The 17119-nt window shown below is 28.3% G+C and overlaps 2 protein-coding genes across 3 annotated transcripts in view; both read left to right on the top strand.

Annotated features, from left to right (window-relative positions):
- The window catches only part of LOC107452009 (muscle M-line assembly protein unc-89), a 231071-nt gene that overhangs the window by 126017 nt on the left and 87935 nt on the right, over positions 1-17119 (top strand). The gene's annotated exons all lie outside the window — the stretch shown is intronic.
- On the top strand, positions 7827-9839 carry LOC107452008 (katanin p60 ATPase-containing subunit A-like 2). The gene has a single exon (XM_016068279.3). The coding sequence runs from the start codon at positions 8409-8411 to the stop codon at positions 9822-9824; it is 1416 nt and encodes a 471-aa protein (XP_015923765.2). The 5' UTR covers positions 7827-8408; the 3' UTR covers positions 9825-9839.

Below are 17119 nucleotides of genomic sequence, written 5' to 3'. Positions count from 1 at the left end.
TATATATATATATATATACTTATATATATATATATATATTGCAACGATACATTGTTTCAAAGAAATTATTAGAAGTTATTACGATATTATAGTTTAACTTTGAAAGATTTTTCTATGTGTATATCAAGTTTAATGTAAAAACGTCGTCGAGTCTAATTAGTCTAACCAAATCTTTAATCAAATAATTACTCAGTGTTTTAATCACTTAATGGTGGATACTTTTGAAGAAAACAATCATAAAAGTGTTCATTTTCTTATTCACAAAAATTATATAAAACTAAGTGCATTTACAGTATACGTACTCATTTTTAATTTTTTGTTTAATTTTTAGCTTACATGTTCGATGAGTTTTGATTTCTAGTTTAAAATAAACTATCTCTAAACACATGACAAATAGTCTGGCATTGCCATCTGTTGCATAGATTGAGAAGTAAACATGATTCCTTGCATTAAAAATAGAGTGCTTTAATCATTTTGGCACGTTACTTTTGAATACACCAGACCGGAAATATCATGGGCACGAGAAGTGGGGGAGAAACTTCACCCCGTCATTTTAACGGGAGAGAGAAGGAAGGGGTGTTAACAATTTCAAGCAAATGAAGGATCTACTTTTTTTGTTTCAGTACTAACAAAATTCTTTTCATACATTCTGCGCAATATGAAATGCTGTTGATGGAGTGAGACTTCGCCATGCGTCGATTGTCATTAATTTATGTGTTAAATTAGTTATCTAATATTATGGTACTTCATTTCGCTTTACTAAAATCACTATTTCAAATGTAAAGCTTATTTTTAAGTCTATTTGTAAAATTAGACGTAAGAATAAAAACATAATCCAACCAATCAATTAAAAGCTGTAATAATTTTTTTTACATCACAACTGTCATAATTGCTTTGAAATTATGTTCAATATTACGCACTCTCTCATTTAAGCAGTACAATTCCCTCCCCCCTTGTTTTAAACTTATTTAATGTGTGTCATCTCAAATGTTGATATTTTCAAAATAAGTGAGATAGGTTGGATTTTATAGTGATTCAAGTTAAGGTTATTTTTGCACTTAAAAAATGAATAAAAATTTCCCTTCACTTTTATAACCACAAATATGCCAAACAACGTTCATACATTTGTTGGTAGGAAGACTTTGCGATTTTGCGTATTTCATAGGTGAGAGAAATTGAAGCGCTCGAAATATGGACGCATTTCTTTTGGTGGAAATTTCAAACTGTCAAACCATTTTGATTATTTGATTCACTGCGATAGAAAGCTTTTTAAATTAGTTGGATTTTTATTCATTTATTTTATCCAATACTTCAAATAGAGAGTCTACCATTTTCTCACGATTCTACGTATCTCAATCGTTTAATCTTTCTTTACTTTCTTTCCCTAAATTGCTGGTAAACTCGACCGGTGTGTTTAACTCTCACATTATACACAATTAGCTCGTGATGGGAGACCTATATTATTTCGTACGTTTCAGTACGTAAGATTGCACATATGCCAATGCAAACAACCTTGTTACAAAATAAATAGATTATGCGAAAAAAATCGGAAAAAAAATTCAGTTTTTGCCGCTGGAAAGACAATTTTAAGCAAATTGATTAAGATTCTTAACAAGTTGTAAAAAATTTCTCAGTTGCAAGACGAGAGTTCCTTCAACGAATGATTGTTTTAAACAATTGTCTAAAAATGAATCAATTGTCTTAATCACAAGATTAATCCTTTTGATAAACTATTAATATCTTTATCGACTATCTTATGAATTTTATGTTCTTTCAATGAATGATAGTTGAAAACAATTGTCTGAAAATAAAGCATCGCATTGTTCATAATATTTTTAGTTAATCACAAGATTATTCCTACTGATAGACTACTTTTAATCGATACGTCAAATGTAATAACTTCAAAATAGAAGATATATATTTTTAAGAAAATAATTAAATTTAAAAAATTCCTTGCGTAAACTTTAAATTTACCCTTGAATTTAAATATGTTTTTTAAAAAAAATACATTATTGTATTCAAATAAATTATGACGAATTAAATTCATATCATCGAATCATTAATCAAATTCATATCATTTTTAAAGCGAGTACCACTTTTTGTGACTCTTTATTGGGTTTTTTTTTCTAGTGACATTTTCGTGATTATTTTTCAGAATATAAATTTGTCTCTTGAAAAATATATCTTGGATTGTAAAATATAAATAATCAAAAGATTTGGAATGCTTTCAGTTAAAAAATTGTTGTTGTTAACAGAAAAAATTCAGATGCATTTTAGTTATTTTCTAAAAGGGGGTATTTGCTATTAAATTGCAGGATGTAATAAGCCCAAGGGAATAAGTACCCCTAACGACCAGCAGTTGTTAAAAAAACTTACTGATTTGTTCAGCTATAAAAAGATAAGAAAAAAAAATTATGATTTTTGAACTGTTTAAAACTTAACTCATTTTATTTATATTATTCAGATTTGGTTTCTTAAAACAAATCTATTAATCTTTTCCATATAAATGTACTTTTTACTTAAATGTACTTTTTACTTTTCCATATAAATGTACTTTTTACTTTTTACTGTACTTTCGAAATAGTAGTTTTTTATTTGCATAAATTTAAGAGTATTTATAAAAAATATAAACACCTCATGCTTATAATGAGGTGGAATAAATGATTTATAATCCATTATTTATCATCTGAACTGTCATTTTTTTGCATTATTCAAAAACTAATTCGAGCTAAATTACAAACCTCAATAGTATTTTATAGATGCATATAAAAATTCATGTAACTTGATTCTAGAAAACTTCCTTAGGAGTAAAAATAATGAGATAGTAACTATAAAAAAATGCTAATCATTAAAACATATTTTATTGCACTGCAAGAGAAATATTAGAATTCCTTTTGAAAGTGCTTTCTTTTTTAATACTTTAAAGTGATAAATATTTCAAAAAAGCTCATAAAAATGAGGATTGAGGTGCGTATTCTGTAGATTCAAGTAATAAAATCGTTGACATAATTTAAATTTATTGTCAGATAACATGTTCTCACAAAATTTGCCATTTTGGTTAAGCTAGATTGCAATTACAAATTTTGCTTGCTAGAAAGTTGAAGAGTGCTTTTTAGAACGAAAAACAATTAATTATCATTCTTAATTGAGAATTTTAATACTCTAACAATAAAATAAAAACTTCAGCAGTACGTGCATAAAATATTTTAAATATTTTAAAAAGTGGCATTTATTAATCATTTTTACAATAACATTCACTTTCACGGTTTAAAAATATCTATTATAGCGATAATAATACTAAAATCTTAAATTTATAAATATAATTGGGTGATAATATAATCGTATCACCAAAAATATATGGTAATAAGACAATTAAATTATAAAAATAATTTTATTGTAAGATATAATATGAAAACTTACGCAGCGAAATATTATTAAAAAAACTGACCTACAATTTTAAATGTAATGAAGATTATTCAATCCATTTGTTGGTTTCCGTTTAAATTATTTTAATGAGCTGCATGGAACGAAAAACTTTTTCAAACGTGATTTCGCAATGTTTGACTTATTCTGAGTAAAGAGTTTTTTGTTAAAATTTCAAGTTTTTTCCGCAATCTATTCAATTCTCATTCTGTATTTTGCGGAATTGAAATTCTATTTATACGGAAAGAGAATTCCTATTTTTTCAGCATTCAAATTTAGATTTATCTTTAGTTTTCAAATTTTGTTTTAGCATTCAAATTTCTAATTTTCTTTGAGTGTTTAACTAAAGTACGTAATTAAATATACATGTATATTTAACTAAATGTGTCAGATAATCTGATATTTCCAAAATTTAAAATCATATATATATTTATATATNCGATAAATATATATATATATATATATATCCTTCACCAAATTGGCTTTTCTAGAGCACTCGTGAGCCAAAATAATTCAAATCGAGTGAATGCACTTACAATAATGTCTCTGTTTTTGAATGAATTCACTAACAATAATGTTTCTATTATAACCCTGAGAAAAAAAACTTACACAATCGAATTCAAAAACAAATGTACTACAAAGCGTTAAATAAATTATTTTAAAACTGCACACATTAAGAAGAAAATTAAACTATTTCTGAACCTAAAAAAATTATGTTTTCAGAATTCTTATAACACAAAATTACAGAGCGTTCTTTAAAACTATTCATACGAGTTGAACTGACTAATGGTAAAAGAATCATTTCAGAATCAAAAGTTTTGTGTATTCAAATTACAATTAATGATTAAAATAAATTGGAAACAGATGTTAAATTGCAAAACGAAATTAAGACTTCTCTTCGAAACTAAAAGTCAGTAATAGTATTTCAAACTTTGTGGTTATCAATTTAATTAAAGCGTTGAAGGTTTTAAAAAGAGTCTTGAGTGTAAAGGGCTTGTAAGTACTGTTTTCTTTCCAAAAAAAATTTATTTTTTTATTTGACTCTTGCACCCATTTGAAATCTATCTTTTTATGTGTGAAACATTTGTAAAATATAGATAAATTATTACTTATTAAATAAACTTTTTGCTTCGCAATAAAGGTTTTAGTTATTTATAAATAAATTAATAATTATTAAATAAAAAAAATTTTCAAAATAAAGATTGTGTATTCTTTTTTTTTCACTGCTGTTGTTATAAAACACGAAATTTTGAAAAAAAGGTTTTTCATATTTGAAATTAATTTTGCTAACAATACATAATACTGCCGATAAATTTACTAAAAAACTTTCAATATAAGACTTAAGATATTGTAATAACTAATATTTTAAGAATTGCAATAACTCAAAAAAAAAGTCAATTCGAATTCAAACGAATAGAAATTGGGCTCCAAGAAACATTTAGTATGAAAATATCTGAAACGAAAGATTCTATAATATTTTGATTTGACGATTTATATGTACATTTTTCTTTTCCTATTAGGAAATTTTGAACCATGTGGATTGCAAAATAGATTAGAAAACGGAAATATCGCAATTTCGACCTTTTTTTTACTCCGACATATTTTTTTCTCTCCCATACCAATTTCCCTGTGTTACATTAATATTAGAATTGGCGTTAATTCTGTGTATTTGACGACTTAATTTAGTTATTAAAATTCCGCATTTTAAAAAAAATAATAATAATTAACCAGTATCGTTAAAGTTTTGTACTTCACATACTTGTGAAGTTGAACGTGGCATAAAAATATACCTTGCTTTGTAATTGAATTTATTTACTATTATCAATAAATAATTACATCATATAGCATATTCAAAACGTTTATTTTTTTTAAAAACTACGTTGGCGAAAACTGTAAATTTGCTTCGGCGGTTTTTAATCTAAATTGGAATTATTTTATAATGTTCCAGAAATATTTCTATACATGCAATAATATTTTCAAAAACTAACATGTTCATTTCGCCTTATAAAATCGTTTTTAAATGAATTCTGTGGTGAGAAAAACTATAAACTTTTTAAATTGCTCGCCGGATAATATCAAACTAGCTGACATCATTAATAATGCTTAATTATTATTGACCAGGAAATCAAAATGTAAATGTTGAGCTTTAATTACTTTAAAGATATTATTTAAATATTTCAAGACATAGGTATTTTCAGAAAGTATGGCATCCATTCTTTCATTTGAAATGGTTTCAAATTATTAACGAGTGGTAAACCTAAGATTCTCATCATCCTCCTAAGACATTTTTCAAAAGTGATGCACTCGGTTTTTCAGTTTAGATGTACTTAGTTTATAAGTTAGGTGGTTTGTTTATAAGTTAGGCTTTACTTGAAAAGTGAACTTTTAAAATTTTTCATTTCATTGTTATTTTCAGTCTTACAAAATTATCAATTAGTTATTTATAATGTTAAAGTTTTCAATTAATTATTGTTACACTCTGTTTACATCGCAAATTAAGTGTCACTTGTTTTTTAGATTTTGCAAGTTTTTATCTAAAGTAAAGTCATTTTAATGACGTTCTATAAAAACTTCAAGACGCATATGTTTATTTTTCAGTTATATGACGCTCTCATTCATGGAAACGTCTTTTTTTTAAAAAAAAATTGCAAAAAATTCGCTAAGTGTCAGCCAAATAATATTAAATTTTCCAGATTGATTAATCTTTCATCCTCCCGCTGCTTTGCATCAAAAGAGTTNTTTTTTTTTTTTTTTTTTTTTTTTTTTTTTTTTTTTTTTTTTTTTTGAAAAAGAGAAGAAAAAAAGAATTTTTTTCTTGAATTAAGCAGTTTAGCGTTGTTTAAAATTAGCTCTCAAGATTTATAGAGAAAAAAAAATTTATATGCCATCAAAAACACGTGTTTTCTTCTTACATATAAGAGAAATACTATTTTCATTCTAAAACTTCCTTAAGGAATAAACAACTCGTGATGCGCAGAAACTCCAAACAGTTTCATTTCCTACGTAACCAACAGTGGACTGATCGTTAAGACACGGTTCCCAGCAGATCACCGAAGTCAAGCATCACTGACTGCGGTCAGGGTGCGGGTGGGTGACCACTTGGATCAGTCTGCTTTGGGACCGAGGGTGTGCGGTATTGGTCCTCGTTAAACTGTTCTACCGTAAAGTGCTCGACTTCACGTGCAGGTCGTCGGGCTACCGAAGCGGGGGTGCTATCCCCTCTGCAGAGGATCAAATTTGTGATGGCATGTCTTCGGATCATCCTCAGAGATGTTTCCCAGACCGTCGACAATAGCCCATTGTGCAGCTCTAGTGCATCGCAAATGAACTACAACAACCTACGTAACCAGTTACCTCAGTTTTCTTAGGCGGGAAAAAAGTTCTACCGATTATTTTTTGTAACGTGTTCTGTCTCTGTGTCAAGAAAAAGAAAAGTCCTAAATCCAGGCTTGGAAAGCAGTTTCGTCTGATGTTTGGTGAAATGATATATATATATATATATATATATTCCGTCCATTCAACGTATTTTTCTAGCGTAGGAGCAATTTGTTTAAAAGCAAAAATTAATCAGAGTGAATTGTGCTTTTTCTAGCAATACAGAACATTATACTCAGTGGCGTGCCAGCCGGGGGGGCAGAGGGGGCAGTCGCCCCCTCTGAAATTTTAGTGAGGNATATATATATATATATATATATCTTCCGTCCATTCAACGTATTTTTCTAGCTTAGGAACAATTTGTTTAAATGCAAAAATTAATCAGAGTGAATTGTTCTTTTTTTAGCAATACAGAACATTATACTTCTGCAGTGCAAGTAGAGATAGAAAAAATTTCCAACACTAATGCAAGTAATCAATTATTTAGTAGTAGTATTTTATTTACATAACACTAGAGCTGCACTTTAGGCTTTTGGCGGCAGTCTGAGAAACATGCTCGAGGATGATCTGCTGACTTGACCAGCAGTGCCGGGTTACCCATCAGGCCAAACCAGGCCTGGGGCCCGCAATAATTAAGGGTCTCCTTAAAATGGATTTTTTGAAAATGAATTTTAAAAAATTAAGAAAAACAATGATTTTTTTAAAAAAAAAAATCAATTTCAAATATATATTCAAATTTTTTTTAAATGTTATGATTATTTTTAGTTCCAATTTAACAAAATAAAGTAAAATTTAATTTATTAATATTTATTTTAATTTTAAATATGCTTTCTTAAATGAAAAGATATATATATACTTTTATAATTGAATAAATTAAAAATATACGAGAAAAACAACTTAATCGAAGGTCCCCCAAAATTTGAATGGACTGGGGCCCCGAGTACGTTTAATCCGGTACGCTTAATCTCTCCCACCCCTCTCTTTGATAAATCCAACGACTTGAACGCGACTTCGATCACTTCGCAATAAAACAGCTTAACGAGGAGCGAAAGCGCACACCTTTCGTCGCTTCTCGAATCGCCGTCTGTGATGCCTGACTTTGGTGTATGATCAGTCCACTGTGGGATCAATCTTCTTGTGAACGGTGTCTTAAAAGCATAATTTTTTTTTTTGAAGCGAATCAAGAAAGGAATTTCCTCAGAAATACACATTTCTAAGGTTCATGCGCGAGTTTAATTAACGCATGAGTGCGGTTATGCCGTGAGAAACCGTGCAAGTATTACGGCTACCGTGGTTAAAATTTAAAGAGGTTACAAGTAGTGACAATGATTCCTCCTTAGTTACAGTTGTTTGAATTCAAATTTTGTTATTGTTGTAGCAACTTTCGATTAATATTAGATTTTGGTAAAAGTTATTCTCCTCCGTCTTGAGTTAAAACTTGGTAATGTTTGTAGGAATGTAAAATTTTAATAATTTCATATATACTTTACTATTCATCATTCAGTTTAGAATTCTTAAACTAATTATATACATTTATTTTACTATTTATGGTGAGTTATAAATTCCGAATCAGTTTGTATTTCTGTGTTGAAATGCAAAGTTAATACACTATGGCTCATCTGAACATTGAAAGAGTGTCATTAGCTGCAAGAGATCGAGAAAAAGAAATTCAAAAAAGATATGCGCGCAAAAAAACTATCCTTGTTCTTATTGCTCAATATTTAGAAGAAAATGGATGCGTTAATGCTGCTGACGTTCTTAAAAGTGAATGTAATTTTAGTTTAAGTGACTCTTCTGTTTGCGACAATATTAGTTTAGACTCAATTTTGCAAGATTTTGAATCTTATTACTTTCTGAGATATCAAAAACTCCCTCAGATTATGAAAAAAGTTTGTAGTGAAGCAGCTATTTTAAATTCTAAAGCTTTTCGGTCAAAAAGTGCATCAAAACAATCAAGTTCAGCAAGGAAATTATTTTTTGAATCGACTGGATTATCCACTAAGCAATGCGATCCTGTTCTTGAGCGTGACAATTTGGATTCCAGTCATACTAACCAATGTTCTTCTAATTCAAATAACAGCTTTCCTTTATTGATGAAAAGATGTGGTAGTGAATGGCAACTATTAGCTGATTTAGTCATACAGGATATTGGTTCCACAAACAAAACTGTTTACTGGTCCGACATAGTTGGTCTTGAACGTGCCAAACAAGTTTTAAAAGAGGCTGTCATCTATCCCTTGAAGTTCAAAGATCTATTCATTTCAGACCTAAAGCCTTGGAAAAGTATACTTTTGTATGGGCCAACAGGTACTGGTAAAACATCACTCGCCGCTGCTGTTGCTACAGAAAGCAAAGCCGTATTTTTTAATGTATCAGCTTCAACACTCGTAAGCAAATGGCGTGGTGAATCTGAAAAACTTGTGAGAGTTTTATTTGAACTTGCAAAGCAATATTCCCCATCTGTAATATTCATTGATGAGATAGATTCTTTGATCAGTCATCGAGGTGCAGATCATGAAGCTAGCCGTCGAATGAAAACGGAATTTTTTTCTCAAATTGATTCTTTATTTAACAGTGACAAAAGCGTGTTTGTACTCGGAGCCACAAATATTCCTTGGGAGTTAGATCAAGCTGTCTTAAGAAGAATGGAGAAAAGATTGTTAATTCCGTTGCCAGATCTTGAAAATCGTATTCTTCTTTTTAGGAAATTTTTGCCGCCTGTGTTGCAACTTAATTGTGATATCGCGGTTGAATCGCAATTAAATTATGAATCACTCGCCTTACAGTCAGAAAATTTTTCGGCAACTGATATTGAACTGGTGTGCAGGGAAGCAAAAATGAATTTAATGCGAAAGGTGTTTCAAAAATTTGAAAATTCAATCTCCAAAATAAATCTAAATTGTGTGACCAAATGTGCAACCTTAAATATGTCTGATTTGTTAGTAGCTATTCATAACACAAGACCTAGTAATATTAATTTAGCAGAAAAATATTCTAGCTGGAAAGAAAACCATGGTTGTGAATAAAATTTTTTTGAGAGATTGAAAGATTATTATTAAATGTATACCTAATTATTTATTTTTATTATAAATATTTTCACTTCTAAGTATCATATTGGGTGTATTGTATTATATGTGTTATTTATACATGTAATTACATATGTTATAAATTTAAATTTGTATATACCGAATATCTATTAGTAATCAATATTAATTCGGCTGCAAATTATTGATTTTTTTTAAACTATATTTATTTCAATCCAGTATTTATGCATTATTATGGCCCCTAATAAGGTTTGGAGGTGATTTGAGTTATTAGACTTATTTATTAAGCTTTTTTTATTAAATAAACATCACTAAAAAAACATTTTAATTAAAAGTTTCATTTGGGAGCACTTCATGACTTTTTGTTGGCAACTTTTATTGCTTGCACTGGTAAAATGGAAAAGGAAATTAATTGATGGAAATAAACTAATTTGGGACTATTCATTATTATTACTTATTTTTTTGTTATACTAACTTTTAAAAAATATAAATAATATTGGTATTGCTATTGAATTATTATTTGTAGCTAACTTGCTATTTCTTAATCAGGGTTGGGTTTTTGACGTCAAAAAGTGGTTTTTGACATTGCAAGGGTATAATACTGGTTTAAACCGTCAAAAATGTCAAAAACTGAAGTTTGCCAAGAAAATATATAAACTTATAAACTACCAACAGTTGCCATGCATTATATTGAAATTTAATTATACTATAGGTATTCAGCAGGTCTTAAAATATTTTTTAATTAAAATTAAGGTAAAATAACAGATTTAAACTAAAATGTATGTATATTCAAATGCATGTGCAGAAAAATTTTGCACAAAAATTGTTTAAATATTTATATTAAAAAAAAATTTTTTTTTTCTTTTTGATACTTAAGAAAATTAAAAGTTTATTACTATGCATTTTTGACATATAAGGAACATATAACTAATATTTATAAGGAACTTACAAGTTATGTTGTATAAATACAAACTTGATACAAGTGTATGAAAAAAAATTTTAATGTTATACCGAATATCTTTATTATCCAGTATGTTAATTTGAATTTAAAAGTAGTTATATTTGTGAATAATGATAAATATAATTCATATTGTTTATTATATTTATTTATAATTATTACACTTATCATTTTAAAACAATTTTTATCTCTTAATTTTTTTTTCTCCACTTGTATTAAGAATACAAATAATGCATATCTTGAAAGCAAGAAGTAATTATTCAACAGCTGAATATTTAGATATTCAACAAAACTATATAGTATTCAGCAAAATGAAATTCACAAGTATTTGGATAAACTAAATTTTCAGCATAGTAAATGAATAGGCTGAATATACTGTAAATCGACACTAACTACTCTGTGTATTTAACAGAAAGCACTTAAATTTGTATTGTCTTATGTTAAAAAGATTATTAAGAAGATTTAAAAGAATATTAAAAAGATTTTTCTTTAAAAGAAGATGTCTAATGTACAAAACTGCTAATGTTTATCTTTAAAAATGTCTAATTTTTAGTATAATCTATACTATACACTAAATTTGGTTATAAATAAATTTCTTAATAATATCACTGCAGATTTTCAATAACACATGAAAATGAATACATAATATTACAAAAGATGTGAGCTTTCAAAAGTACAAGATTTTGGTTACTATTCAAAATATAAGTGTTTCTTCAAAATTTTAAATTTATTTTTTCTAGAACATATTTAGAAACACTATCCTTTATAAAAAATATATAAATTTTATGTATTAATTAAATTTCACATATGAATATAGGTTTTCGAGGTTTTTGACAGTGAGGTTTTTGACGTGACGGTTTAAACCATGGTTTAAACTGTCACATTTCAAAAACCTGCCAACCCTGTTCTTAATATTAAATACTGTTTATTTTTTTTAAAATTTAAATTAATGTTTGCAAAAAATTTATTTATTAGTTAATTGTAAATAGCAATTATTTCCTTTTGTTATCTTATTTAAGTCTTAAAAAATTTGTGTCGTTGTCACCAAATTCAGACTCAAAAATATAATCAGAGTGATTATATTCCTGGTGTATCCCGGAATTCCAGGTTTTTCGTATCATTCTTACGGGTCTAATAACTAGAAGCAGGGCATGTGATTTTTCTTCTTGCAGAATTCTGCATAGCTCAAGACCATTGGTTTGCAGACTTACCCAAATTAAAACTTACAATCCCAAAAAATTTCGAAATTTTTTCTAAATTCCATTAACGAGACATTTACGTAATTCTTCCGTCAATTTGATTCTATGGGGGATTTTTGCCAATTTGAATATTTGACACTGCATCGGAATCTGATAATATTGCAATTCTTATTATCACGATTTTAATAATCAAACATTTGATTTTTGTATTTCCCTGATTTTTAAGTTACACATTGTGACTCAATTAGCGCTAATTGAAAATCCCATATGGCGATTTGTATGTAAGCATTTTTAGAACCCATTGTCGATATTCATGTTCTCTCGGTTGTAATATCAAACATCGATTCTTGTACTTATATATCACTTAAAAGCTGCGCACCGCGATTTGTATTTATGTCATTTAAAAGTTATGCATCCTGATTCGTAATTACACGATTTAAAATTTCAGTATTGCAATTTTGTATTTTTGCAATCTAGTATCACGATTCCTGTTCATGCGATTTTAAAATCCAATAACAAGATATCCCCTGTAGGACCCCACCCTTTACTCCTTGTACTCGCAGACTCTCAGGACTATTTTTTATAGTTCCTTTTATATTTTTTGCATAATGTTTGTACTGTTTTAAGTTTGGAATTTTATTACCACAATAAAATGTGGAAGCCCATTTTCTGGCAAGGTAATTAAAAATTTCTCTGATTAGTTAGACTAGATTGATATAACTGGTGCGTTGTTAATTTTAGGTTTTTGATGTCATATGAATGGTTAACTGAATGTAAACTATAACAAACTTCCTAAAGCCAGAAGAAGTTTAGAAAACTTCAGGTGTATCCCTCCGCTTATGTTATGCTTATAAGGTGATGTGTGAACAGGTTTAATATTCTAGCAGGGTGTGTAGCATTTTTAAAAAGTGCTTATAGGTGCTTATTTTCGTTTTTTGAAAGCCCTTAAAGGCGCTTTTTTCATTGGGTGTTTTTAAGTGCTTAATTTTCCCTTTTTCAATATGAGATTTTCCTTTTACCTTGTTGATTTTCGCTTGGAATTATACAAAAAGACACAGTTCACATTGTTCTATTCAATGTTTTCACAATTAATTCGACCCCAAACTATTTTGGCGTATTGTCAGTCCGTTGCGTATCAGAACTCCTTTCGTTTTACATGATTCAAAATTTCAAGACAGTGATTCAAAAACAATGCCAGAAGNAAAATTTCATGATTTTTGACAATTGTCAAAAACAATGACAAAAGGTTTTTTTTTTTACATGATGGTTAAGACAAGATAAAACCGTCAATTGTCAAAAACTTTTCAACCCTCCCAAATTATGATATTTTTTTTGAAGTGCTTGAAAATATTTTTTGAGTGCTTAAAAGGTGCTTTTTTTGTTGAATAATTTGGCTACTCACCCTGTCTAGGAAGTTTTATTATCGTGATTTGTAATATTTTACCATTTGTCTTCTGTAATTTATAAATTCTAATAGGTCAGGTCTCTGTGGCAGAATTTTTTCGAGCTATCTGTGACAAAACTCTCTGCACTAATATTTTTCTGCACTATTCTCTAGCACTAATAATTTAACAAAAGCGCTGCGTTTACAAAAAAATGTAATTTTTTTCAATGGAATTTTTTTCGTAATTCAGGGATATGTAATTTTTTTTTAATTGAGCATGTAATTTATATTCTAATATTATAGGTAACATTTTCACATTTTGTTGGAAGGGGGGACGCGGACATTATTTCCTTCGTCTTTTGTAACTAATCATCACAATAGCAGTAACTGATAAAATTCGACAAAATTATTGCCTTTAAAAGTAAATACTCAAATACATCGGGATATTTAAAATCCATGTGAAAATCAATATCAATAACTGACGGAAATACAATCGAAACAATACATAAATTTACAATACTATTGGCATAAAAAATGATTATCTAAATGCATGATTCAAATATTACAGGTGAATTTCTGTCAAAAAATACTTTTTTTTTTACTTTTCAAAAGAAATATCTTTCTGCAAGAACTGTGTAACGTTTTGCCACAATGTCGCCATGTCGCTGCGATTCTGCCACGGGGTGTCAGGTGCCTAAAGCAAATTTACTTATTTGCATATATTTTGGGTTATATAGCACCATTGGTTATTTTTTAGGTAACGTCATAGCAAGCTTTCCAAATTCATTTGTTGTTTGTTTCGTTGAAAGAACATGTTATATTGTAAACAATGCAAGTAAAATAATATTGGATTTTACGCTTTTTCAAGTTTAGGTGTAAAAATCAGCTGGAAGTCTTCAGAGGAATTTTAACCCCATGTGCCATCTGCAGTTAGCTTTACATGGTCAGCCCACTGTTGTTATGAATAAAATTGTTTACTCCCGATTAGGGAGTATACCTAATTTAGAACCTAACCATAGAATATGATACAGGGGTTATATCTTTAACAAGTAAATGTTAACAAAATGAAATTTGTGTAGGTGTCTATTTTTATAACTGTTTAAATATTTTAAACTGCATAGTTTAAATATTTTTTTTTTATAAAGTTTGATAAAGGTGCAAATTAAGTATCCTCCAAATTTGTGTGCAATTTCAATAAAGGTGGAAATGATGTAAATTTCCCATCCTAGCTATTGTAAATTAAATGCAAAGTTTAAAGTAAGAAAATAATTTATCACTTTAAATGCCGGCAGATGGGAAGAGATTTATCAACCAGCAGCTTTTTTGAAATAGTTGAAAATATTTTTTTAAACAATTGCACATTTAAAACTTCTGAAATAATTGTATCAATAAAATGAACTCTGAGCAATATGAGTTATGGGTAAAATTATCATGTTATCAAAATTTTTTTTTATTCCGACATATTTGCTGTACATTCTTTTCCTCACCTTCTTAATTTCAATTTTCTAAGTAAATTTTTTTTTTTGTCATGTAAAACAAAATATAATATAAAGTTATTTAAGGAAGAAAAAAATTTGTGAGAACAACACTTGAAATTTCAATAACTTTAAAAAAATGTGTAGTTTTTAAAAAAAAAACCTGGTGTTGAGTTTATCAGTAAAAATGGTCCTTTACATACATCAAATTTCCAATTTGTAGTTGCATTTCAGCAGGCTACAGAATGGCTCATGGGGTATTTTTTTACTACATGTATAACAGATATTCTATTCATAACCTCATAAATAAATGTATGTTTTTTATTACATCTATCTGTATATATTTCTGTACACATTCATAATTCTAAGATTCTATGTATTTTACATCTAAAACAGCAAATATGTCTGTGTTGCTGATAATTTTTAATCCTATACGATTGATCAGTAACACTGATTCTGTTAAGTTGGTTGATTTCTTTAATACCCTTTTTAAAGTAAAAAATATTACGACTGATTTTATTGAATCAAGCTTTTTTTTTTAACATTGTATTTATAAATCTTTACAAGTGGTACAAATTTTAATATTTTATACATTTTCTTCAAAGATATGAATTTTGTTGATTATGTGATTTTGTTAATTTGTTTTAAATTCTACAAAAAATTATTTTGTTTTTAAATATATATATATATATTTTTCTTTTGTCTTGCAACATGCCTAAAATATTTCCATGAAATTCTAAGTCCATCAGAAAAAGTTCATTACTCTAAGAAAGGGAATGTTTGGAAACTGCTCCCTTTAGATTCACCTGGCCATGATTGAAAAAAGAACTAAATGCTCAAGATAGAACCTACTAGACATTGAATAAAATGTTATTTTTTTCTTTTAGCACAATTTATTTTATTTTCAATCTATGGTATAAAATTTACTAAAAATCCTATTCATTTACGTACAAAATCTAGTGTTCAAAAACTAGTCAATTATGTCTTGAACAGCTGTGCAATATTTTAATTAGATATTTACATTATTTTTGGAAATCCTCGAAAATACTTTTCTAAGAGTTCCCGAAAATCGACTCTCAGTGTCTAAGTTTTAGATGAAATTGTTATGAAGCAATATTCAAATGTTGCTTAAAGTTTGAATGGAATGATTTTTTTACTGTGTTAAATATATATATATATATGTATGCTTTTTTTTATGTAACCGATTATAGTTTATCCTGTTGATCATGAACAAAATGTAAGAATGATTGAATCCCATTTAAATATGCTTGTTAAATACCAGAAATTTATTATCATCATAATCTATATATTTTTGTTTAAATTTTTTTTAATATCATTCTACAAATTTGAAAAAAATAAGTTAATAAATGACCAGAAAGTGTTGAAGTCAACAAACTTTTGCTAGAGTGGCTTCATATTTGTAGGACTATTATCTCAATTATACTCTACCTCACTGGTATTGAACAATCGACACAACTTTAAGTTTACGAGTATCAAAGTTCTACTCTGTATCCTTGTAATTTGAAACCCAACCTAGAAGACATGGGAACTTCTGGATCACGCATTTTATTTTATTTTATGACCGCCGTTGAACAGTCGACCCAATTTTTGGGTTTACGACTACAAATGTTCAACGCCGTAGCCTTGTAATTTTGAACCAATCCAGAAGACAAGGAAACTTCTGNTTTGGGAACTTATTAGCGCTTATTATTAATGCACTAATATTGTTGAGTTATCAGTCAATTAGATACGATAAGTGATCAATAACAAAAACTAATTATTAATTGTTAACAAGCGTTATCAACAATAACCAATGTTAAAACTAATGCTAACAATAATGTAAGTTAATAAAAGTGGCCCAATAGGACAGTTTAATAATGTTGCACAATTGCTGTCTAAGATACTATAATGTATAAATTAAAATAAGTTATTTATTTCAAGATGTATAATAAATGAAGATAAATCCTCGAGAATGATGCAATCAAGAAAGGGGAGTAAAGATGATGTCCTTGGTGGCGGACTGTTCCCTGGCTGGAGGATGGTCAAGGGTCAAGGTTAATGAGGGTTGCGAGGGAAGAGCGGAAAATAGATCATATTACATAGGGTGGTGAAGGTCGCGTTGGGGATTGAGTGATGAGTCAAGGAAGGTCGAAAAAGAAGAATATTTTAGAGAATAAAAAGAAAAGCTTTACGAATTATTATTCGATAATATTTGTTAGTTATATTAAATTTAAAAAAAAAATATATATATATATATATTT

This window comes from Parasteatoda tepidariorum, chromosome 4 (assembly GCF_043381705.1).
Source record: "Parasteatoda tepidariorum isolate YZ-2023 chromosome 4, CAS_Ptep_4.0, whole genome shotgun sequence".
Lineage (NCBI taxonomy): Eukaryota > Metazoa > Arthropoda > Arachnida > Araneae > Theridiidae > Parasteatoda > Parasteatoda tepidariorum.
Note: the sequence above shows the minus strand (reverse complement) of the source record. Positions and strands in the feature narration are given on the sequence as shown.